The sequence below is a fragment of the Polyodon spathula genome, chromosome 8 (genome assembly GCF_017654505.1).
Source record: "Polyodon spathula isolate WHYD16114869_AA chromosome 8, ASM1765450v1, whole genome shotgun sequence".
Taxonomy (NCBI): domain Eukaryota; kingdom Metazoa; phylum Chordata; class Actinopteri; order Acipenseriformes; family Polyodontidae; genus Polyodon; species Polyodon spathula.
Genome location: NC_054541.1, coordinates 33,570,570 through 33,596,804, shown reverse-complemented (window position 1 = coordinate 33,596,804; position 26,235 = coordinate 33,570,570). Strand labels below are relative to the sequence as shown.

The window sequence follows — 26,235 nt, the reverse complement described above, 5'->3', positions numbered from 1 at the left end:
TGAATTGCTTTCTTGCTGATTTCCTCTTGGTACAGAATGCAGAGACATTCATTTTCAGTGCTTTGAGAGGTGCAGGATCAAATACTGGAGCTGATTACACTGAACTAATCAGCTGGCTCACTGAGGAAAACACCACCCTCTTGGTAAACAGAAACAAGGTCATTTTTTTTTTACTTCAAGGTTGTTCTAGGTGTTCTGTTTTATTCTGATTCTTGATTTAATTATTATAATCTAATGTGGCTTTACATCACCTATTGTTTACTTTGTTTTACATAACATATTTATTTTTATTTAATGATTTAGTCCATGTGATGGTTCTTTATATTATGCATTAGTAATTAAGAGTTGAGAGGTGATTGAAGCAGAATTTAAAATAGTTTGACAGGGGTTGCATTGAAGTTACATTTGGTCTGCACTTTATGGTAGCTGCTAGTTGTAATCTTTAGAAAAGTTTACCACAGATTATACTTTGTATTTACCATAGTTTACCATGATTTACCATGTTTTAATATGCTTTACAATAACTATCTGGGCTTCACGATGCTTACCTATGCTTTACCATGCTTTAACTAAGCTTTATTACACCTTGCCATGCTTTTAATATGGTTAACTATTATAAAGGGAACAATCCAGATTATACTTGATCCCAGTACTTCTCTTCAATGGGCAGATACATTTAAGTTACGTTTTGGTTGATGTTTCAAGGCACTGAATTGATAGTGGTGAAAAAGATTTAATTTGCTGTCTGTTTTACAAGGTGGGCTGACAGCTCTTGATGTAGCCAAAGAGATTCACCTTCCTCTAAGCATCAAAAAGATTCAGCAAAAAACTCAGGTAAGAACTTTTTTTTGTTGAAAGTATGGGATACAACACATGCTCATATAAATAGATTAGAAAAAAGTATCCATACAACTGTTGGGACTGTTCATAATACGGGCTGTTAACAAATGCATCTCCCTGCAGTTACTAGTCTGAATGCTTTTTCACTTTTCTTGTATAATGTGTAATGAGCTGCTTAATGGGGTATCTGTGCAAGATTCCCAGTGTGTGATGGTTAAGGTCACAATCTCATTCAAACACAATATATTAATAGGTTATGTGTTCCCCCAATAACACTATGTAACACAATTTTTGTTCCTGGGTAGTAAGTGTTATTTCCTAATTGCTTATGCCTCAAAAGTATAGAAAATGGCTATTATTCCCCACAAACTTTGTTTTTGTGACCAGGACAGTGATATTTCAAAATATCACTATTTCCAATGGGAAAACGAGCAAATGTGTGTCTTTTCGTTCACATAAAGTCAGAAAAAAACAACATATGAATCCAAATTAACATGTATTTGTACTAGAGTAATACAAAAATGACTACAAAAGTTTTAGAAGTGAGTAGTTTTTCGAGATTTACGACTATACTGTAAATTTTTGTGAAAACTGCTTGCAGCTGGGAAGGTTGTGATGTGGGATTTTTCCCGGGCAGATGGAGTATCACTTCATTCACTCTCTGCTGCTGTCCACTGAGAGTGTGAATGCTCTTTACTGCATTGTCTTCAGCCTTGAGCAGATCCAGTGTGACAAGGCAGGCGGTCAGTCGGCAGCTCTCGATCAGGTACTCGGCACAAAAGCATTTTAGGGATATACCCCTCCATCAGCTCCTATTAAGCCTTTTTTATATCCTTTAATTGGTAATGGTTTTATAACTTGCATGTTATTAACTAGTTGAATCATAGATAAGTTTAATATTTAAGCAGCGATACTCTCCACATCAGGAATTGCAAGAAATAACTGACACGTTTTTAATATGAAGGGTATTATTGCATTTATATGTCAGTATTGGTAAGTGTTTTGCTTGTGGTGTATTAAGATTTTATGTTACATCTTTTGATGATGAGGTCTTTTTTAGCTAGTTGTTCTGCTGTTGAAATATAGTTGATAACCTTACACTTCAATACGCTGAACAGCTGTCTGATATGCTTATTTTACATAACTCATAGCTAATACTTTTTTAAAATGTAGTACTAAGAACATCTCAAACGGGCAAGTCATTTTATCTATTTGATTTATTATTTAAAGCATTGTGACGATTTTCCAGGTTTTGTACTGGATGCGATTTCTAAACGCTTCCAGAACCAACAATGATTCAAACGCAGCCAAGGTTTTCCTGATTGGCAGTCATTATGACAAGCTGGAGATGGACTTTAAAGATGATGTTGGTAAGCTGAAAGAGTTTTCTAAGATTTGAAGAACGCCTAAATAGAAGTCTTGTTTTTGTGTCTGAATAAAACACAAATCTGGGCTTTTGAAATTCATACTTCTCTTTTTGTTGTTTTTGTTATTATTTTACAGTTAAACGTTTCTTTGACATCCTGCACATTAGAGCATTGGCACTCAGTCCTCCCTTGGATAGTGACACAGCTGTGATTAGTGTGAATTGGACATCTCCCAGTGATCTAAAGCCCCTCAGACAGAGGCTTGAGGAACATGTTGCCAAGCTACAGCAGGTAGGCAGCATAACCAGAATAAGACAGGATTACTGCACTAATCACAAAAGCCCACTAGCACATACTGTAGTAAAGTTTTTAACCATTTCAGTCCTTATCTTAGGCTTTTCACCGATGTCACACAACAGGTAATAAATCGGACAAAACAAAATATGCACTACTACGATGACTACTACTACTACTACCACTACTACTACTAATAATAAAAATAGTGCACAATATACATAGGGGCAGGCTCAAACAATGAAGCCCAAACGGTACATTACTGCACAGCGCTATTCATTTAGCATTAGTATTTGTTTAGAAACTAAAGGGGAAAAAAAAATTGGTTATGGTATTTACATGCACTAATCCAAACAATTATTAAATAAACTGCATTTCATTTAGTCTCAAGATGCATCTATATAAATTGGGTGTGTGTCAAATGAAGTAAGAGGTTTTACTGTGGTTGTATTTCTTGGACTGTATAAGTTTTAGCACAGCCACACCCTACAGAGACATACATTTTTATAGTGAAGATGCGGATCAGATTAAAAAAAAAAAAAAAAAAAAAAAAAAATATATATATATATATATATATATATATATATATATATATATATATATATATACACACACACACTCACACACACACACACACACACACACACACACACATATATATAATACAATGACATGACTCATTTTTCTATAAGTTCCATCTCTTGCACTAAAGCATAGTGCCGATAACACTGTATAAAAGAGCCTATCTGTCCTATTTGTCAGGTATTTTTGGGCCAGACAGCATTTCCATGATATTGTATTGTATTTTTTCAGACTTATAATGAAAACTATTGACTGCATGAAAAGGCTGGATACCACCTTCCATTGGAGCAAAAATAATGTTTTGTCTATCAATAGTAAATCTATCTATCTTAAAACTTAAGCATGGAAAACCCACTTAAATTAAATATTTAAAGTGCTTACTGTTCTTCCTTTTATAATATTACATATTTCAGGATAAAGCCAATGCCCCTTTCCCTGAAATTTGCAGTGATGTGATGGTTGAAGTACAGAGTATACGATGCAAAAATGCTGGAAGTAACCAGAATCGATTTAAGTACAGTAGGAATATGAGCCAAATCTGTGTTTTACTCCACAGTGACCACTATTGGAAGAGAAAGAGTGCAGCTGCCTCAGTACCACCTCTCAATGCTGTGTAGGCAGATATCGCTGAATGATTTCCATTTGTTCATTTTTCTGTCCCCTTCAACTGGAATCTGGTCCTAGGTCATGTGAGTTTTGATCCCTGACACAGTATTGTTTTTTTTTTTTTTCTATAGGTAAAGTAGAGCACATGTCTTGGAAAGATTTCTCCACATACCTCAGCATGTCTGAAAGACAGTTGTAGAGTACCTTCATAACATCTCAGAGGTAACTGTTATTATTTTTATTGTTATATATATATTATATATATATATATATATATACTATATGCACAGGTAAAACTGTCAAATTCAATTCAGAATTGTAATTGTTCATTTGACATAACCTTTTCACAGAATGTGTTCATTGTGTATAGTAGTTAGTCTAAATGCCTACTCTTAATTGTTTGTCAGCAATACAGTAAAACAAGTGGAAGACATGTAATATTTTACAATAGGTAATAAACTAATTATATTTGGCTTTATCCTGAATGCAGAAAACATACATATTTACAGCAACTGCTTTATTGGCCTTTCTATTAAAATATTTAAAATGTCAAATAGGCACATTCTTTTTTAAGCCTTTTAACTAATTTTTACTATATATCATGAATTATGCATTTCTCTGTATTTAAAGTATTATGGATTTTCTCCTTGTTACTGCTTCTTGTAAAGCACTTTGTGATGGTGGTCCACTGTGAAAGGCACTATATAAAATAAAGATTGATTGATTGATTGATTGATTGATATAGTTTATGATGAGTTCCAAGAAGGTGAAAGGGCTTCACTAGATTAAAGGTGTTGGTTACCTGTTAACCCTTTAAAGTCAGTCTGAAACTTTGATGACTGTGTCAGACTATCTGCTTACAGCTGGACATTACTGCACTTGTGTGGGAGTATTGAGCCTCTACTTATAATCAAGTAACTTAATTTGCAATACTGCATCATGGACTGTACCCCATTTGTGAATTAGTTGTTAAACTAATTCAGCATGTAAATTGTGAAAATACATACCAGTGCTTTGTTAATAGCAGGTCAGGTATCTTTGAGAAGTCGACAGATATTGTCCCAGCTATTTCCACAGTGGAAGACGCTTGCCTACACTGCTCATACAAAAATAACAAAAGCTGAATAATGAAGTAATACATTTACAGCATTGTCCTGTTTGTATTACTTTTTGTAGGGTCATTGTTAGAACACCAATAGGAAAATGCCCCCTACTGGAATGAGCTGCATCCCCACTGAGGTTGACCTTGTCAGCCTGAAGGTATTCATTGAGGTGAGAAAGTAGGGCACTCCACACTGTATCGCACAGTGCAGTACAGGTAGGCAAATACAAAGTGTGCCAGTATATGCATCAATTACAATACATCACTTTGAAGTGCAGGATTCCAGTTTCAATAAAACAGCCATCAAACTGTCTGATATAAACTGATCCATTAAATGTCCATGTAGAACATAATGTATTTTATAGTTACCACTACATCCAGAACTGCTGAAAAGCAAGGATCTCTTCAGTGTGCAACCTAACTCGTGGTTAATCATGATTTTAACCTTACTACTGGCAGCAAATTTATAGAAAGGTCTGTAAGAGCAAGAGATGTGGGAGGCCGTGGGAGTGAAGCAGTGATTTCTGATTCTTTAACTCGTATTTTATACTTCCCACCAGGTGTCATTGTATCTATTCTGTACTGTTTGACAGTTTTAGTAGCTATATTGCAAGGTTGAGTATTCTTGTTGGTCACGCTGCTGGTGACAACGATCTTCTTTTCAGGGGGAAAGCTATAGTAACCATGGTAATTTATTTCTAACCAAGGTTTCTATCAACTGTAAAGACCACTCATAGTGTATATATCGGCCAAGTCAACCAATCCATACACTCCAAATATTGCTGCTGATTAAATAGTTTCATATCTGTTACATAAAGTTATAAATATTCAGTTGAGCACAAGGTTATGGGACAATGTTGTATATTGTATTTGAGTCCTTAGAAAGCAGGTGATTGAATTAAAGCCCCTTACCTAACCTAGCAATGCTTGCTTGATCCACTGGGTTGACCACCTACATAGTGGGCAGGATGTATTGTTCCATCACACAGTGTTTCTGTTAAAACTATATATTATATATATATTATATATATATATATGATAATATATATATATATAATATATATATATATATATATATATATGGTATGCATACTGATTCAATAATGTAGGACAACACTGTATGAGGGAATACATTAAAAATGAATAGAATAAAAATTTGAGTACCGTAAGTAAAACAGTATTTTCCTTTGTAGCATTTTTTCTATGTAACCACCCCTCAGAGGAATATAATGTAAATGTGTGTATGTGAGCATACCAGAGTATGCTGTGTCTTGTATGCATGCTTGCTTTTGTCGATAATTAGCAGTTTATACATCAGTATAAATACCAATTTAGTGTGAGAGTGACAGCTTTCTAAATCATTTCAAAGGCTGAGCAACACCATAGTATTGATTTGTTGCAGAAGTCGTTCTATGAAGATGAATAGATTGCTTGGGCTGGAAGAGATGAAGAAGATAATACACTTTATAAGGTAACTTTAAAAAGCCTTCATCCTCAAGCAATATATAAACACATTTACTAAGAAATTCACTGCAGTAAATCATATATAGTGAAAACACATCACAAAGGTTGTCCCAGAAGAATCTGATGCCTGTTCTATGATAGTTCACAGCAATGGCAGGCTACTATTACCTCATTGAAAGTTAATGCAGAATACTATTTCCACCTTGAAGTATGTGCTAGTGGATGCTACAGAATACAACAACCACTATAATACAGGAAAAGGTTCCTGAAACTAGTTACATATCTGTATCTTTACACTGTGTCTCTATAAAATGTATGAAGATGCTTTAATACAGGATTCATTAGCCAGTAAATGAAGTGCCAGAAAAGGCAGTTATCCTTCCTGATCATCACGAAAACCTCATTGAAACTGAATGGCCTTATTTACTGTTGTCACAGAATTTCCATACACACTGATATGCGTAACATTATCCAAGTAATTGCGATAGTATGTTATATCTACACAAATTATGAATCTACTCTTTAATATTTAACTAAATTTATAAATCTACAATGAAATACAATACATTTTCTAGTTAGATGAGCAGTAAAACATGTACTGTTTATATATATATATATATATATATATATATATATATATATATATATATATATATATATATATATATATATATAAAATACAGTCAATTCATCAATAAATATATACAAGCTTTAAAATTCTATCCCTACTGTCTATTTGTCAGAATATTATTGTTTGAAAGCTGGAGATGACAGATATCTGATTAGGACAACATTGACTAAACTGCAAGGTCATTCAGTCCTTGATGGTTTTCTAATAAGAAAGCTCCAGCAAGATGTACAGGTAACACTGCAATCCCATGGTCTGTTAGAATCTTACCAAATTACCAACATCTCTCTCTTTTTTAAATTTAAATTAAGTGTGCCTGTGGCAGGAAATGGCTTTGCAGTGACATCAGACCAGAAGAAGGAGTTGAACACAGATGGGTAGCGCACAGTGGTGCATGCGCCGTTTTATTTTTAACACAAAAATAAATTAAAAGGGTTAAACAAAAATAACACTGTGCTCACAGAGCAAAATAAATATTCAAACAACAACAAATCACGAACACAAAATAAATTACACACACAGGTCAGGCTGTGCCTCTGAACACCCCACCCAGAGCAGGGAGAGCTGCAGGCTTAAATACAGTGGCCGAGGGGTTTAAATAGTTCGTAATTATTCTATTACCCTCTCGGCCACAATCTGCACGAGTTTATTAATATGTGTGACTACCAGCTAGTTTACCAATGCACTGGCCGATAGCCACACATTCACACAAGGTTTTTAAATCAACGTGGATGGGGCTTCCCATCCACGCTGCAAAACATATACAAAACAATAAAAAAAACACACAGCTCTTTGCTGGCATACAATAAATATATACACAAATACAATAAATCATAAAACAAACAAATACAATAAATAAATCATACTACATAAATAACGCAAGGGTGGAGGGGGAGACCCCGTTCTAAAAATAAATAAACAAAATACATTTAAGCAGGGCTTTCCTATTGCCGTGCTACATGTCCCCCTCCTTGTGCGAAGCACACATGGCCCCAACAGCCACCTTCCCCCTTAGTCTCAAAGTCCCGGAAGAGGGGGAGCAAGGTGTCGATGGTGTCGGCCACGGTGGGAGGTCCTTCTACCCCCACTTCTTCGTGGCTGGCAGCTCCCTCTTCCGGGGCTTCAGCCACTGTTCCTCCTGCCGCGAAAGTGCGGCTGGGTAAGCTGTTCTCCTGGTGGTGGTGGAGACAGATTCAGCTCTTGCTGCTCTGCTCCTGGTGGTGGTGGAGACAGAGGCAGCTCCTGCTGCGGTGCTCCTGGTGAAGGTGGCTGGGGCTCCTCCCCTTCTGGCAGCGAAGGCGGCCGTGACTCCTCCCTTTCTGGCGGCAGTGGGGAAACCAGCAAGTATTCTCTCTCTGCTGTTGGAGGTAGGAGTGACAAGCAGTCCTCCCACGACGGTGGAGGTGGAACCAGCAGGTATGCTTCCTCTTCTGATGGGTACCTGGGCTGTGGACGCACGGTCTCCCCCCTCTCATCCACGCTGCAAAAATTATACAAAACAATAAACAAAACACAAGGCGCTTCGTCGACATACAATAAATATATACACAAATACAATAAATCATAAAACAAACAAATACAATAAATAAATCATACTACATAAATAACGCAGGGGCAGAGGGGGAGAACCCGTTCTAAAAATAAATAAACAAAATACATTTAAGCAGGGCTTTCCTACCACCCTGCTACAGTGCCCAATTTTTGTTCTCCTATTTTTTTCCAAAATGTATTAAGTCTAGTTAAGCTCCCTCACCGCAGCAACCCAGACAACCCAGTCAGCATGTACCCTCCAATCCCATGACCAAGTCAATGAGCTCTTTACACCCATGAGCTCTGCAGAGGATGTCGGCAAGCTGTCAGCCCCTGGAGGACCAAGCCAGCCCTGGGGTGTCAGCTTTGAGCTCACCAGGTCTTCTGCGGTGCTATAGTGTAGGTAAGGAGAAAGTGCCAATTTTGCTTTCCTAACCCTGTTCTGTTTCATTTGTCAGGGCATGACTTGTAATTTTTGGAAGCAAGATACATTTTTTTCAATATTTGGTTCTCCATTTTGCAGCCGTGACCTACACTCAGATCAGCAATTTATACTGTGAGTTTTGGCAGAACTATATTAACTATTTGGTGTCATTCTTTCATTTCTTTATGTAAACTGTAAAATACAGGACTGTGTTTAATCATTTTACTGTGTTAGTTTGCTATGGAAATATAGGAATCGGCACCTAATTTACAATGCAGTTGCTAAGCAACTCTTAAAAGCTAATAGAAACTCTCCAGGTTATTGTTGTTATATCTGGCTAGTGTTTTAAACTGAGAGTCCTGGGACATCAAACAAAGAACCATGACCATTGAGTTTAATTGTTTAAAAGTGCAGTTTGTTTTCTACTACTTCAGCAGCTCTATTTAAAGAATACTAGAGGACATAACTGTCACTAATCTATTCACTGGACTCATAGGAAAGTGTTCAAAACTTCATTTCTGCATTGCATGTCACTATATATATATATATATATATATAATATATATATATATATATATATATATATATATATATATATATATATATATATAACTTGTGTGTTTATCTGTACATAATGTTATAATAATGTTTTATATTCTAATGTGTGTTCTACACTATTTCACCTCAAATAGTAAGACAAACAAATTATGTTATTATGTTTGATATAGAAATATGTGGTCAGTGAATACACCTGTAGATATAATGAATACACAAATCCTCCCTTTATGTCTCAGCCAAGCCTCTCTCTATATTTGCTGGGATAAAGGGAATAAGGGTGACTGACAGCTTCATTGTTGGGGTTTCTGGAAGGTACTGAGGTCTTTAGTTAATCTTGGAGTAATATCTCTCATTTCATACAAACACATAGTGACAGCACCGGCTCCCAGTATGCATTGGACTAGAGACTGTTGAAAAACAGCTTCCAGGCTGTATGATGAACACACTGAGAACAGAAAAAAAACACATGTACTGGGGTTAAAACCTTTAAAATAACAAGGGATAAGAGATCTTTATTCAAAAAATCATATATTCTGTGGTGTAACTCAAGGTATCACATACTGACCGTCACAGACTAATAATGTGTGCTACTCGGAGATACTATTTCTGAAATCTCTGGTACTAAATATGGAAAGGGTGAGGTTCCGGTACTGAAGTTTATCTTACTGTTAAACACATTAAAGATAAAAGTTTGATGCTGAATTACTCTTAGAAAATGTATGTTGTCTTTGCACTTGTTCCAGAATAACAGGAGCCTTGTATTGAAGAGCAATAATCTGTATAAAAATTATTTCCACACAATCTTTATGCCTGCACTTTCGGTAGCAGTTCAGCTGGGCGAGTCAAGGTGAAATTAGTGTTAGTTTTCTGTCTGTTGTCTTCAGAAGAAAAATCAATCCAGGTTTATTAGGAGATAAGCAAAGCAGTTCTGAAATCTGTGATTCTAGGTAGGATAGTTTTGATATAATTAGTAATGTAATGTTCCAAAACTACTTAACCCCTTGTGAAAAGATGGGACTAGTACAGGTGCACCAGACCAGAAGATTTACAAAAATAAAATAAAATTATTACTGTTCATTTTCTCAATGAGTCTTATGTTTTTCCTAGTTTTTTTAGAATACAGGAAAATACTGGCAACTTTCCTTTTTTTGTCAGTGTTTTTTCAGGTCACTGTAACATAGATACTGGGTAAAGGCGTCTGCTAATTAATAATAATAATAATAATAATAATAATAATAATAATAATAATAATAATAATAATAATAATCAACAGATTGACAAATAGAGAGGGCCAGATAGCAGAGGTATTTTCTTTTGACATTTCTGTAGGGAGGATAAATGCCTAACTACAATGCCATAGGGGAGATTCTTAGTTATCTGGTCAAGCATTGCTAAGATGGCTGCACTATACATTCAGCTGTGAAACATCATATTCTTTGTTGTTTTCCACTCTTGGAACAGTGGATGTGTTGGTGCTGTTCTGCAAACGTATTCCCTTACCTGTGTCTGGGGCTATTTACTTGTGGGTTCAACATGCCGCATGTGCCTGTAAATTCTGCATAGAACCTCTACCACATCTCACTTACAGTATACAAGCAGATGCTGCACTTATTTGATTCCAGCTCTTTTGAAAGACAGCAGTGTTTTAATACTTTTTGGTGCAGCTGGGTGCAGGAAGGCAAGGGGTTAAGTTCTGCCATTTCACATCACTCGTATATTAATGACTGTGATTACGTCTGACATATTTCAGACTGGTAGCAAAGGGTGCCCAGCTGATTGGCTAAGCACATGAGAGCTACCTCTCAAATGGTTAAAGACCAGCTGTGCAGAGAGAGAGAGAGAGAGAGAGAGAGAGAGAGAGAGAGGAGCATGACATAGAAACGCACAATACCATTAAGCGCCAGAGCTTGTGCTAATTACAGTTAACTCACTAATGCCAAGGAAGGCGCAGAAAAAACACTTTTGAGGAGAATGGAGATGAACAGTTAGATGTAGGAAAATTAATTGAAGTCTCTTGAGCTTAAAGACCTGGATCTTATTAAGGGTAAATAAGACTAGCTTGTCACAGGAGCAGTGTGTGCGTATGTCTGTGTGTGTGTGTGTGTGTGTGTGTGTGTGTGTGAGAGAGAGAGAGAGAGAGAGAGAGAGAGAGAGAGAGAGAGAGAGAGAGAGAGAGAGAGAGAGAGAGAGAGAGATTTTATCTAAATAAAGCTGCAAGGAGCTGGGTTTGGAAAGATAGCTTTCCTTTTACCTCCAGTCCTACCAGCTCTTTGCTCATAGTGTCTATAATTGAAGTAGCAGAGCCTTGCTTTTGTGGATATTGAGGAGTTATTCAAGGCCTTGTCTTTGGTTTCCTAATTTCTTGAATGCTCTCCTGATTTGCTGTGCTTCATTTCTGTTCCTCTCGCTCTCAAGAGCAGGGCATCAGCTCGTCTTACTGTCTTCAGCCAGCAACAACAGCGATGGATGGAACTCGCCTACCTCCACTGATGGAAGAGGTCGGGGACACTGCAGGTCAGTGTCCAGCCTTGCTGTTTGTTTCTGACTAACAGACATTAAATTAACAGTGCAAGAAGGATTAGTTTAATCTATCTGTCTGAGCTGAACTGGGGGTGGGGTGTATTTCTCATTCAGGGATGTTTTTTTGGGGTCTACTACTTTGTAGACATGACAGCAAATTTAAATAGAATATGTACTGTATTTAATAGCATTGGGGTTTGGGATTTATGCTAAAAATATCACAATGCTGCAATGTACGTAGTACTTCTGATTTGTATGTACAGGCTGATAACTTAGTTAGCAACATTGCATTGTCTTATTTGTTTTCATAGCAGTATTAATATTATGACATCATTTAGGTTGGGTGTTGGGACAGAGAAATACAAGTTTAAATTCATGTACCGGTAATGCAAAGGGCACTGCACTTAATGAAGTTAACAGGCTCACTTTCTTTCTGATGTATGTTGGGTCTCTGTTTCTGTTAATTAATTGTATAATTTAAGGTTGGAGTAATAAAGAAAGAATATAAATTAAAAGATAATAATAACTGATAATTATTGTCTGTACCATAAAGAGTTACTAAATATAATAACATTTCAGCAATGCGCATATTCTGGGAAATTAACTGACTCAATAAATGGTTATATTCCATCTAATATATTATATTCTGTACCTGCGTAATGCATAATACTGTTATACCTTGAGCTCTATTTCAGGAGATTTTCTTTTCAACCAAAAATTACCCTGACCTACTTAGCTAATAGCATGTCCCTGTGAGTTTTCTTTTTTAATGAAAGTTGACAGTACTGTTAAACTTGTTGCAAGTAAAGATAGCCACTTCTCGAATGTGTTAAATTACTTAACATGTCATTAAAATTTAATGATAGCTAACTTAGGTGGCACTTCCTGTGTGTCTTGTGTCCTGTTAATTTATTTATGCTTTTGGTATTATATTTCTTGTAATATTCATATATTTCAAAAACACGGTCCCTTTCACAGGTTTATATGGTCAGTGGTTTATTTGAATTTAATTTAAAATGACTACGTAGTCTCTCATAATTATATTGTGTATACCTTATTAACAGTTAACAACGAGACACTATGTTAATCAAGTTATATTATTAGAGAATAATCCATTTTCGCAGCTAATTGTACTGTGTTATAAAAACGAATCCCTTCAATAGTCACTACAGATGACCATCTTCTTTTATTAAAGGTGGGTTCTGCAGCAAGCCTAAGCAGACATCTGTGTAGCCCACATTGGAGTGCGTGTGTGTTGGGAGGGTAGTGGTGGTGGTCACCATAGCGACAGTGACGATGGTTCAAACAGAGGAGTTAGGTTGCTCAGTTTCAAAAACACTTAACATCTCATTTTAAACATTTAAACAATGCATCATTGCTTTTACTTTTAGATTAGAATAAGCATCCACTATTACACAATATCCACTGCAATACGGTTCTTATTTATACTTACTGCTTCAAAGCCGTGTAAGGAAGAGGCTTTGAATAATTCATGCCCTCCCACACTGCAATTCACTATGCTGTTTTCAGGAGCTGAGCCGTGTGCAGAAGCAAGGTGTACAGTATATTGTTCGGTGAAAAGACTATTGATGCACATTGGACATCATTTACACAGTGAACAACTGTGTATGTTCATTCTTCAAATGCACATAAGTGTACCTAAGATGCCTTTTTTTCTATAGCCTTGATAGAGAAAACAGATACATGTACAGTAGTTAACTAGAAAACAAACAAGCAAAAAAATAATATTCGTAGAATTTCAATTTGGAAGAGGATATTGTTGGAGCTTTAAGTCCAGTGATGTGTGTTCAATTTGTCCAGTTTCCGAGAGACAAACTCTCACACAGTTCATTACTATGATTATGGCCCAAAGTCATGGGGGGGGGGGGGGGGGGGGGGGTAAGAAGAGCTGATGCCCTGCTCTCTTGAGAGCGAGAGGAACAGAAATGAAGCACAGCAAATCAGGAGAGCATGCAAGAAATTAGGAAACCAAAGCGTGCAGCCTGTAGAAATTCACTCACTGACACTTCAACTGAGGAAGTGTATCTCACTTGTTTTCACACAAAATCAAACTCGCTGACCCGGAATTTATTATTGTCACGCTCACTTCCTGTGCGGGGACACAAGTAAATTCCAAGCCAGTCAGTTTAAGTTTGTTTGAATACAGTAAAGCAACTATGTCTCTTTCGGGAGCTGCAAATCGTAAACATAAGAAATGGGAGGAAAAATAATGCAAGCGGCAAAGCTGGGCATTAGAAGGACTCTTACAAATAGTAAATTCATATCTGTCATCCTTCTCCATGTCAGTTGATGAAAGCCCAGAACCACCACAGTAGAGGATTCTTTACCAACTGCAACCAACTAGTTGAAACCACTGATGAGGCTGAAGCACAACCTTACAGTCCAAACAGAGCCATACAACCTTTTCTGGCAATTCTGCTGAGTGGACATCAATCAATGAAAAACTGGGCCACTCGTTAAACCAGCCATGCCAAAACATTGGCGATGTCTCTGCTTCATTGCGCAGGTATGGAACTAAAAACCGGTGCCTGACTAAGGAACATTTTTATTGAGGAAAACAAAATGGTACTATCAAGAGAATGGTTAGTATGCTGTCTTTCTGCAAGACCTGTCTACTGCTATGTCTGCAAATTGTTTTCTACGAAAAAGTTGTCCTTTACTTCAGGATTCAATAAATGGAAAAATTGTACCAATCGTTTGTACAAACATGAAAACTCCAGCGACCATCGCAGTGCAGCGGTTTGTCTCACCTCACGCAGAGATACTAAGGCACGTGTCGATTGTCATTTAGGTAACCAGTTCAATGCGGAGCGGACATACTGGCTAAATATTTTAAAACGTGTTGTTGCTATAATGCAGGTTCTAGCTGAACAGGGCCTGTCTTTCCGTGGTGAAAACCAAATGATTTCATCACTGCAAAACGGTAACTTTTTGGGACTGATCAGTCGCTTAGATCCGCTTCTATCAAAGCATCTAACAAAATATGAAAGTGCTGGCAAAGGAATGCCTAATTACTTGTGACAAATTTATTCAGCTGATGTCTGATAAAGTTCAGAGTTGAATTGTCAGCGAAATAAAAAATTGCAGGTATTATTGCAATATTGTGGATTCTGCTCCCGAGCTAGCTCACATCGTAATGATAGTCAGGTGTGCGCAACAGAATGGCGACCTTATTGGGCGTTTTTTGAAATTCATACCCATTCATGGCCATAGTGCTGAACATGTGGAGAGAACCATCACATCATTGCTACAGTAATTTGATACTGATATCGGTGACTGTTGTGGTTAGAGCTATGACAATGCTTGCAACATGTCTGGTAAATATTCTGGGCTTCAGGTAAGGATTAGAGATCAAAACCTTCTTCCTGACTATGTTCCGTGTTAAGCACAGTGTCTAAATTTAGTTGGTTCATGTGCTGCAAAATGCTGTTTGAATGCTGTTTCATCTTTCAGCTTTATTCAAAGTCTGTACAACATATTTTCTGCTTCGTGTAATTGGGAAGTGCTCACATCTCACCTTGAAAAATGTAACAAAGGTCTCACACTGGAAAGTCTTTCTGCAGCTAGTTGGTCTGCAAGAGCTGATGCAATGGAGGCTTTACGATTTGGCTATAGAGTCATTCAGGATGCTTTGACTGAAATATCTGTTAGTAATAGAAACCCAAAAGCCGCTCAACACGAAACACACTAGTGAAGGGCTGCAATGGTCAATCTGGAAACTGCAGTTATGACAGTAGTGTGGGATATCTCTTCAGCAAGTGCAAATAGATATGTCTTTGGTTTTCATTCTGTACAACTCACTTACTGACTTTGTCAGACAGGCCAGGAATGACTTTCAAACCTACGAAACTGAGGCAAAAACGCTTACAGATAATGAAGGGTACAAAATAGAATCACAACAGAGTAGGAATAGGAAAATAATGTTTAGGGGACCAGCAACTCCAGATGTCAAACTTTCTGGGAAGGGAAGTGTTTACTCTTCTTACTCTGCTCTTACTCTGTATTTCTACGCATGCGCCACAATACTGACTGTGCTCAGAAAATTGTGGTTTTCCTAATAATGACATCCTGTCGTAATTTGCCAATGTTGCCGTTTTGTTCAAGAAACCTTAGGCAAAAGTGAAATTTATTTCAAAAGTTTGATGCTTCATTGACTCAATAGAAAAAAATTTCCCAAGCTCTCTCTGTATCCCATAGCCCTTTGCATGCAGCGTGACAGAACTAAAGGGGGAGTTGAGTATCTTTGTATATAGACTATCTATGGTCTTTGCGTCACTAAGCAATAACCAGCAAAGTAGTTAATGCCTACCCTGCAGCATGGCAGCTATGACTGCCTGACCTGTACTGTACACAGTATGTACACATTTCAAAGGTTTCACATTTTCCTTTCAAATATTTAAATTCAAGATTAAGCTCTACTGCCAAATTAAAAAAAAAAAAAAAACACCCCATACAGCATTAGATTCCACTTTTGATGCTGGGAGTGCTTCCGTGTTCTCGTTAATGCTGATTTCATAGGGCCCTATACAGTGGCTCTCAACAGTATTCACCCCCTTGGACTTTTCTACATGTTATTGTACATACAGTCAAAGCCACACTGGAGTGGCTTAAAACAAAATGTCCTGGAGTGGCCCAGTCAAAGCCCGTCCCATTCCAACTTGACGGAGCTTGAGCAATTTTGCAAAGAAGAATGGGCAAATATTGCAGTGTCCAGATGAACAACGCTGGTAGAGACTTATCCAAATAGACTCATGGCTGTAATTGCTGCCAAAGGTGCCTCTACCAAATATTGACTCAAGGGGGTGAATATTTATGCAATCAGTTATTTTCTGTTTTTTATTTGTAATTAATTTAGAACAATTTGCAGATTTTATTTTTCACTTTGACATTATGGACTTTTTTTGTGTTGTTCAGTGGCAAAAACTCCTAATTAAATCCATTTTGATTCATGTTGTAACACAATAAAATGTGGAAAAGTCCAAGGGAGGGTGAATACTTCTGAGATTCCACTGTATATAGAAGTATCACATTTTTTAAACTCGCTAACAATTAACATATGGGGGTCTATTCTCGGAGGGACATCTGAGGAGAATTTATGCAATTTTTGAATGTATTCTCCTATTAGCGATTCTCACGAAGGGGAATTTGGGTATTTGGGGTTATTCTAAGAAAGATTCTCCTGTTTCCGTTTTAAATTCCACTAGGAGAATACACTTGAATAGACATCTCCAATGCTTCATTTACACATCAAAATGCCCCTTTTTGAATTCCCATGTGTGATTGTCATTGTCAAAATTTCAGTTATTACTTATAATTTTGGTCAAATGTGTTCCCCTAGTCAGGAGGTGTTCAATTGATTCTCCTGATTTATATAAAGGATTCTGAATAGTGCTTTTTGTATCTAGCTGAAATTGAGGTTTTGCCACTGTTTCTGGAAGCTAATGCAGTGCTCATGCAGAACAGACGAGGCACAATCGAAACAGAAATAATTTACTGTCCCAGGGTCAGCTTTCTTGATTTGCCAGATGAGGACTGTAATTATTGGTCTCTGTGAAGCGATAAAGGATGATTTAGACTAGAGTGTCCGTCAGAAAGGAATATAGTCCTACCTGTCCATCGTAAAGTGCTACTGGCTTTCGGTTTCTATGCCTCTGGATCATTTCAGCATCCTGGAGGAGATAGGGTGGGCATTAGTCAAGCCTCCATGTCCCATACTATTAATCAAGTAACTACTTCATCAGTGAAGAGGACATGCAATGATATTGTGTTCCCTCACAACCAAAGGGAGATTTTTTTTTTTTAAATAGCAAGATTTCCATCTGTCCTGGGGGTTATAGATTGCACACACATTGCTTTGCGGAATCCTGCAGGGAAACAGCCATCTCAATAGGAATAACTTTCCTTTGTTAAACATACGACTATGGGATTTGAAGTAGGCTTCAGGTTTTTCCGATTTTGTTCAATTAAACTGTTTCTGTCAGATTCGTTCAGCACAGTGCGTGATTAATGGTTTAAACTTTCTAAATAATAAATGTAATAACAAATGGCTTTACGGTGCTCTAATTATGGCCATATTTAATGATTTCAAATCAAATTACAAGCATGACATCACGGTTCAGTTAAGGCTTAGAAAATCAAGAACCTTTCATTTAACCTGTCCAATTCTACCGAAAACTAAAGAAACTCACTTTAAAATCATTAGCTCTATATCCATCCAGTGAGTTTCTTCATAAAAGATTTTGCTTTGAAAATAACTGCTGTGTATTTTGTCTATCTAATACTGATTTTTTGGAACACTTATTTTATTCCTGTCCTCATACTAAAGTGTTTTGGAATGGAATTCATATTTGCCTGTCTATACAAATTTCACAACTATCAAATTTTATGTATGATGACATTATATGATATTTTAATGCAACCTGTAAAAGTGACATTTTGCAAACTGGTGGCGTGTGAGGTATAGAAGCTAATATACTTATACCAGCTATTCGTTCTTATTCAGGGGCCCAAAAGTGTATATTTGCCTCAGGCCCTGTGATGGGTTAATCCAGCCCTGTTATTAGATATGGATATCTCAAGTGAGATCAGGTCGGTGCTGCCCATAAGTGATTCCAATTGAGCCGTCCATGACACTGTCCATGTTCTATAGGTCAAGTCAATAAACTCACATCATTTAATACAGTACATTGACACACATCAGGTATGTCAGACTCTACCAGTCTCCACCTTGAAGTGCAGCACTCAACTCCATTGCATTATGGTTCTTGTAATACTTGTCTGCTTTTCAAGCATAAGAAGGGCTTTGAATAATCCATGTCCTTCCACAAAACAAAAAGGATGCAAAGCACGTGAACCCACTCTAATACTGCGCAAAACACTCAATTTAAAAATGTTTGCTCCTGTATAAAATTTTCACAATTATTCCACTCTGCGTTTAGTAGTGTAGAACATTGTAAAATGCAGCAGGACTGCATTGCGCAGAGGCTTTCTATGGTGTATGGATCTTTAGATGTTGCAAAACAGATTCTGTTTAGGTGAGTGGCCATCACATCTCATTTAAGAATGAGTCTAGGATGACAAGCACCACGGACACACAGTTCCATAATAAGTAAGAATTAGGAAACGTAGAGCCAGCTATTGCAGCCTTTATCGTGTGAGCCACCAAGTCTCATTGGTGTAGTGTATTGTATTAGAAAAAAAAAAAACGAAACTGTCCTAACTCCTATGTCTTTGCTATACCACTGACTGCAGGAATTAACCCCTGTCACAGAGACGGCCGAAGTGGGCGGCGTCAGAGCCAGGAAAAGTAATGAAATACACAAAACACAGGACGGATGAAATGAAGTGATGAAGACGCCTGTTGCCGCCGGTTTAATACAAAATAAAAGGTTTAACAAACACGAAAAACACAGGACACGGCACTCTACGCCAAAATAAATAGACAAACAAAAACAGACTAAACTTAACAAAACGTTGCACGGACAGACACTGACAAACACGGTGAGCGGATTCTTTCTCCTCTTATTACTACTACTACTACTACTGCTTATTTCCTCCGTCTCCAATCCCGTTCTCCACTCACCGAACACCCAACCCCAGTATGTGACAACGTGCATCTATATATACTATTGTGCTGGGATTCAATTACCAATTAATTATTCACTTGAATCCCAGCACGTGAATTAATAAAGTGCAATTCCCCGTGCTCACATATTACTACATTTTACTTGCACGTGAAGTGCTGTGCAATCCTCGTGCCTAAATACACATATACATTTTTAAACACTCGTGTTACACAGACCCATTTATATCCCGTGTACCAATGTCTATACACCAACATTTAAACACACCACACGCAACACATAACAGATAATATACACAGGGGCGGGCACTTTGTTATAACCCCTCAGCAACATTAAGTTTTCTCTTACTTCATTGGCAATCACCTGTTTGTGTAACTAGGCAACAATGTTGGTGTCTTTCTGACCAAATCTACAGAAAGTAGATTTATGATTTACTGTATTATTTTTCACATAATCTGTGAGCTTGGTGAAAAAAAAATCAAACCTTTCCAATGACTTTTGCAACATTTATCTTTCATCCAGTTTTATGGAATATATTTTGGTTGCAGTTTTGAACACAGTGGCTTTTTGTCTTTTCCCACATTATATGTTCAGTAGATAAGGTTCATTTCTTAAAGTTGAACAATTTGAAGACAGACTTTTATTTATTTTTAAAACACATTATTTTGGTCCCATATATACTGTGTAATATCCTCTTAAATAAAAATGCAAAATCTACACACATTTTAGTTTACATGTGATTAAAACTGTATAAATCAGTAGAAAACTGACACCTCGTTCAGAGCTGTTCATTGTCACAGCTCTGCTTACATCAAGGCTTCTTTTTTGTTTCATACCATTGGTTGCCAAGCAACCCCCAACCATTTCTGAGAAAGTGTTAAACAACCTAATATCTGGAGAAGTTGCTGGTTGCAATGCATATTTCTGGTTTTAGTCAAAGAAGCTATTCTAAGTCGACAAGAGAAGGATACCAGTACAGGGTTAATTAGGATTACAGGAGGACATTTAAGCCCACACAATCTTCAATTGTATTTTGAATAATATTAATGCAAACTAATGTATTAAATAAGAAATATCCCAATTAAATGATCAAGCTTTAAATAATAAGGCTAACATGCATTCATATTATTTTAATTGTGAGGGTTGGGGGGCCCAGAGATATTAGTTGTCCTGTGGCCCTGTTTCTTAATCTGGCCCTATTGCTATAGAATCCAATTAACTGAGCACTGGACTGAAACTAACTCATTAGGCCTTGAAAACTGCTGACAACATCGAGGAACTATATACTATACTGTTACTGCATAGACTGTATATATATATAATCATTTACTTATTTGTCAAAGGGAACTAGAGCAGCTGGAGTTAAATGGACCTTCTAAAATATCACAGATTGGAAACTGTCATTGTAAAATGGAACAGCAATTGTTTTTGACATTGGCCTGTAGGTATAGCTGTTGCCTTGTGTTTCTCTTTTTACAGTACCTCATTACTAACTCATTACCTACCTATCAAATATTAATGGCTTTTTCAAGAACAATGATGAAAATGAACTGGTTTAGGTTAATATCTGCTCTCCATTGGCTGAATGGGTAAGAATTAGAAATTGGACTGATAAACCTCGCAGAATCAGCACAAAACGTCCTTCATTTTTTTTACTTAAAATATTCTGTATGAATAATGTTTTTTGAATATCACAGAGCAATAGCATTGGAATAAATAATAATAATAATTATTATTATTAGGTGTAAAAACATTATAGGTGTGCTTTTCTATCTATGGCTATTTGTTTGAACATGTACTTATTTGAATGAACACTTACTTATACACTCCTATGAATTTAAATGTAAATAAAGTCATACAAGTTTTGAATGATGTTGCATTTACCTTACTTTTGCAGCGAGTATGGTAAAAGCTGTAATAATACTAATACAATATAAAAGTTCATATTGCATTAGTATTATTACAGTATAAAGGTCAATCGGTATCTCACCCTACTGGAAAAGAAGAGATATTCTGAGTGACTAATCTTGATAATTGTGTGTGCTAATTTGTAAAAGCTTCCGTACTGCTGTCCCATGTTTATTTGCATTTGACCAGATGCAAAAACACTAATGTGTTAGTAATTCAGAGACTGGCACAGGTCACTAGGTACAGATTTGAAGCCCTATAGTTAACACACGATTAAAAAACACAAAGAGTCCATTCAACACCTCAGCCACAGATCTGTGTGGTTGGTCGTTTGCATGGTCTCACAGGATGCCTTAAAAGACTGTTAATGTGATGCATTGAGATTAGAGACATTTTCCTCTCCGTGGATTACAAATTGAGATGTGTCTCAAGTTATATTCAATTAATCAGCTTTTCCTCAGGAATCAGGAATATTCTGACATCACCACCAGATTTGAACTCCCTAATTATGCACTGTGTGTAATATAAAATGCAGTGGAAAAAATGGAGCATTCCTAAACATCAGGTTTGTGCATCGCGAGATAGGCAAAGAATAAATGTAACGTAGAACAGAGCTTTATCTCATTTGATTTAATTGGGTTATGGATCAGCCTGCAGGCACTTAAATCTGCCATTTTAATGCTAGTGCTGTGCATTTAAAATGATACTCCCCTTTTGAAGAACGTACCTCTAAACATGTAAACACATAGAGTAAACAGGCTAACGACATATTTATCTCTGCAAACTTTACACAACCCATTCACTGTCTTTTAGCGTTTATAGTCTTTCACAATTTATACATATTTCAAGATGCTGGCTTGCTTAAATTCTGTAATTGTTATACTAACAATCATAAACACTTGCAATATGTACTGTTATTTCTGCTGGAGAGGAGCACATGGATTCTTGAAGTTGATGAAATTATCTTCAATTTATAAGGCTGGCAAAGGAAATACTGCAATTGAATGTGTCCCTCTGCACATGCAATGAATTCAGTATATCACAATCCAAACAGTCTGTTTTACTATTTTGAATTGACACCAGTGAAGGAAATTGATCATGGAAGTTAAATTGAGCCGTAATTGGCAGAAAATAGTCTTAAACCTTCCAGCAACAATATTATGCCACTTACTCTGATGAATTTAGCTCCTTGGATCTATTTAAATTATTGGACCGAATTTTTCCACTGCCACCACTGTAACACATTGATAAACTAGGACCTTATGTTTATTCCAATTTCTTCCAGAAATTCAAATGAGGGTGGACTGGGTCAACTGCAATGTAAATTTGCTATTAAGGTGTAATGTCCCCCCCCCATCCTCAATGAATCTATTTCTTTCCCAGTCATTTACACTGTTTTATTTAAATATCATGTGATATACAACTGATTGTACCTCATTCTTATTTGGTTGTTAAATATGGATAGAAGCAATGTCATAAGAGTGCATCCTTTTCTCTAACCAGAAGCTGCCAGGGGAGGTATACAGTTACTTAAATCTCAGGAAAGTTAGACACTGGCTATAAAAAGACATTATTGTTGGTTCGAGTCCCGGCTATTCCTTTGCCGACATAGGACGAGACCTCCCAGGGGGCGATGCCCGGAGGGATGGAGGGTTAGATCGGCCAGGGTGTCTTCGGCTTACCACGCACCAGCGACCCCTGTGGTCTGGCCTGTAAGCTGCCCAGGGCTACGTTGTCCTGCAATGCTGTAGCTCTGGGTGGCTGCATGGTGTGAGTCTGCAGTGTGTAAAGATGCGGACGGCTAACGGCACACGCTTCGGAGGACAACGTGTGTTCGTGTTCGCCTCTCCCGAGACATCGTAGGGGTGATAGCGGTGAGCTGTGCTAAACAAACTAATTGGTGACTACTAAATTAAAAAAAAAAAAAAAACATTATATCAGGATCTAGCTACAAGCCTCAGCAGTGATGGTGGAAGGGGTGTTGATGTGTTATCTGTATACTGAAGTCAGCTGGGCTGGTCACATTCGCAATGTGATTTAATACCAATAACAGGGTGTTGATTTTCCATAAGAACATAAGAAAGTTTACAAATGAGAGGAGGCCATTTGACCCATCTTGCTTGTTTGGTTGTTAGTAGCTTATTGATCCCAGAATCTCATCAGGCAGCTTCTTGAAGGATTCTAGGGTGTCAGCTTCAACAACATTACTGGGGAGTTGGTTCCAGACTGTCACAATTCTCTATGTAAAAAAGTGACCCCTATTTTCTGTTTTGACCTCCCCCTTATCTAATCTCCATTTGTGACCCCTGGTCCTTGTTTCTTTTTTCAGGTTTAAAATATCCCTTTTAGAATTTTGAATGCTTGAATCAGATTGCTGAGTAGTCTTTGTTCAAGACGGAATAGATTCAATTCTTTTAGCCTGCCTGCATGTGACATGCCTTTTAAACCAGGAATAATTCTGGTCGCTCTTCTTTACACTCTTTCTACAGCAGCAATATCCTTTTGTAGTGAGGTGACCAGAACTGAACAAAATATTCTAGATGAGGTCTTACTAATGCATTGTCATTTTTTAACATTGCTTCCCTTGATTTAAATTCAACACTTTTTGCTATATAGCTTACCATTTTGTTGGCCTTTTTTATAGCTTCCCCACATTGTCTAGATGAAGACATCTCTGAGACAACATAAACTCCTAGATTTTTTTCATTGATTCCTTCTTCAATTTCAATGTTTCCCATATGGTATATATTTTTATTGCCTGAGTGCAGTACCTTACACTTTTCTATATTAAATGCCATTTGCCATGTGTCTGCCCAGTTCTGAATGCTGTCTAGATCATTTTGAATGACCTTTGCTGCTGCAACAGTGTTTGCCACTCCTCCTATTTTTGTGTTATCTGCAAATTTAATAAGTTTGTTTACTATACCAGACTCTGTCATTAATGTAGATTAGGAAGAGCAAAGGATCTAATACTGATCTCTGTGGTACTCCACTGGTTACCTCGCTCCATTTTGAGGTTTCTTCTCTAATCAGTACTTTCCATTTTCTACATGTTAACCACTCCCTAACCCATGTACATGCATTCCCTTGAATCCCTATTGTGTTCAGTTTGAGAATTAATCTTTTATGCAGGACTTTGTGAAAAGTTTTCAGGAAATCTAAATAATAAAAAAATGCTTTGCAATTATCCATTGTCGATGTTGCATCCTCAAAAAAATCATGCAGGTTAGTTAGACACAATCTCCTCTTTCCTAAAACCACGCTGACTGTCTCCCAGGATGCTGTTACCATAGAGGTAATTTTGCATTTTGGATCTTATTATAGTTTCCATATAATAGAAGTCAGGCTTATTGGTCTGCAGTTACCTTGTTCAGTTTGGTCTCCCTTTTTGTAGGTAGGTATTACGTTTGCAATTCTCCAGTCTATCGGTACAACCCCTGTCTCAAGAGACTGTTGCATGATTTTGGTTAGCAGTTTGTAAATAACTTCTTTAATTTCTTTGAGTACTATTGGGAGGATCTCATCTAGCCCAGGGAATTTGTTTATTTTTAGAGCTCCTGTCCCTTTAACATTTCTGCCTCTGTTATGCTAAAGTTATTTAAAACTGAATAGGAACAGTTCGACATGTGGGGCATGTTGTCCGTATCCTTCTTTGTAAAAACTTGTGAAAAGTAATCATGCAATATATTTGCTATTTTTATCTCTTCATCTTTTGATGTTACAATTTGTATCTCTTATACATTTTACTTCCTCCTTGAATGTTCTTTTACTGTTATAATATTGGAAAAACTTTTTGGAATTGGTTTTAGCCTCCTTGGCAATGTTCATTTTTATCTGTCTCTTGGCCTTTCTAACTTCCTTTTTGACTTTCGCTTGCAGTTGCAAGTACTCTTTCTGTGTACTTTGTTCTTGGTCCCTTTTAAACACTCTGTAAAGTGCCTTTTTTCTCTGAATGTTTTTTTTAATTGATCTTTGCGCCTCTAGTAATACATTTTTTTTTCTCTGTGCATGTTTTCTCTATTTTACTCCAATCTACTTCTGTTAGTCTCTGTTTCATTCCTTCATAGTTTGCCTTTTTAAAATTGTAAACCTTAGCTTTAGTCATTACTTTTTGGGTTTTAAAAAGCACTTCAAATGAGACCATGTTGTGATCTGAGTTTGCCAATGGTTGTCTGACCTCTGTTTTAGTTATTCTGTATTTGTTATTTGAAAAGACTAAATCAAGGCATGCCCCCCCCCCCAGTTAGTGCCTTGACAAATTGTGTTAGGAAGCAGTCTTTTGTCATTTCTACCATTTCAATTTTGTCTTTCGTGCTCCCCACTGGTTTTTCCCATTTTATATCAGGGAAGTTGATATCCCTCATTAGTATGGCTTCTCCTTTGCTACTCACATATCTAATGTCATTGTATAACAGATTATTTTGCTCAGTATCTGATTATAATAATGTGGAGATGTAATATAATAAAGTCCAGAAAATGGTGTGGTTTTCTAAAGTTTTCTTTCTTTTCCTTTATTATTTTTTAATTAGTACTGATTCATTTATGGTCTTTCTTAAGTACTTCAGAACATAAAACCTGACTCTTGCTTACCGACAGTGGTATCCAGGATGGGACAATAAACAAAGGAAAATGTCCAAACAAAGGCAAAATGCTAATTGAAAGGTTGAGAGTTCAACCAAAACAAATAAACAACAAAGTAAAATTATCCAGGCTCTGGGTGGCTGTTCTTGCCTTTCTGGCCGGTCTGCTATCCAGCCTCCTGGTTATTGTCTCCCTTCTAAAGCAGTTTGTTCAAGTCTGCCGAAAAA

The 26,235-nt window shown here is 37.0% G+C and overlaps 1 protein-coding gene across 1 annotated transcript in view; it reads left to right on the top strand.

Annotated features, from left to right (window-relative positions):
* The first annotated feature begins 11,270 nt into the window (after positions 1-11,270).
* The window catches only part of LOC121319814 (coiled-coil domain-containing protein 136-like), a 32,084-nt gene continuing 17,119 nt past the window's right edge, over positions 11,271-26,235 (top strand). Inside the window, exons 1-2 of the mRNA XM_041257658.1 lie at positions 11,271-11,439; positions 11,811-11,909. Coding sequence (XP_041113592.1) covers positions 11,858-11,909 — 52 coding nt within the window. The 5' untranslated portion in view covers positions 11,271-11,439; positions 11,811-11,857. The remainder of the gene's footprint in view (positions 11,440-11,810; positions 11,910-26,235) is intronic.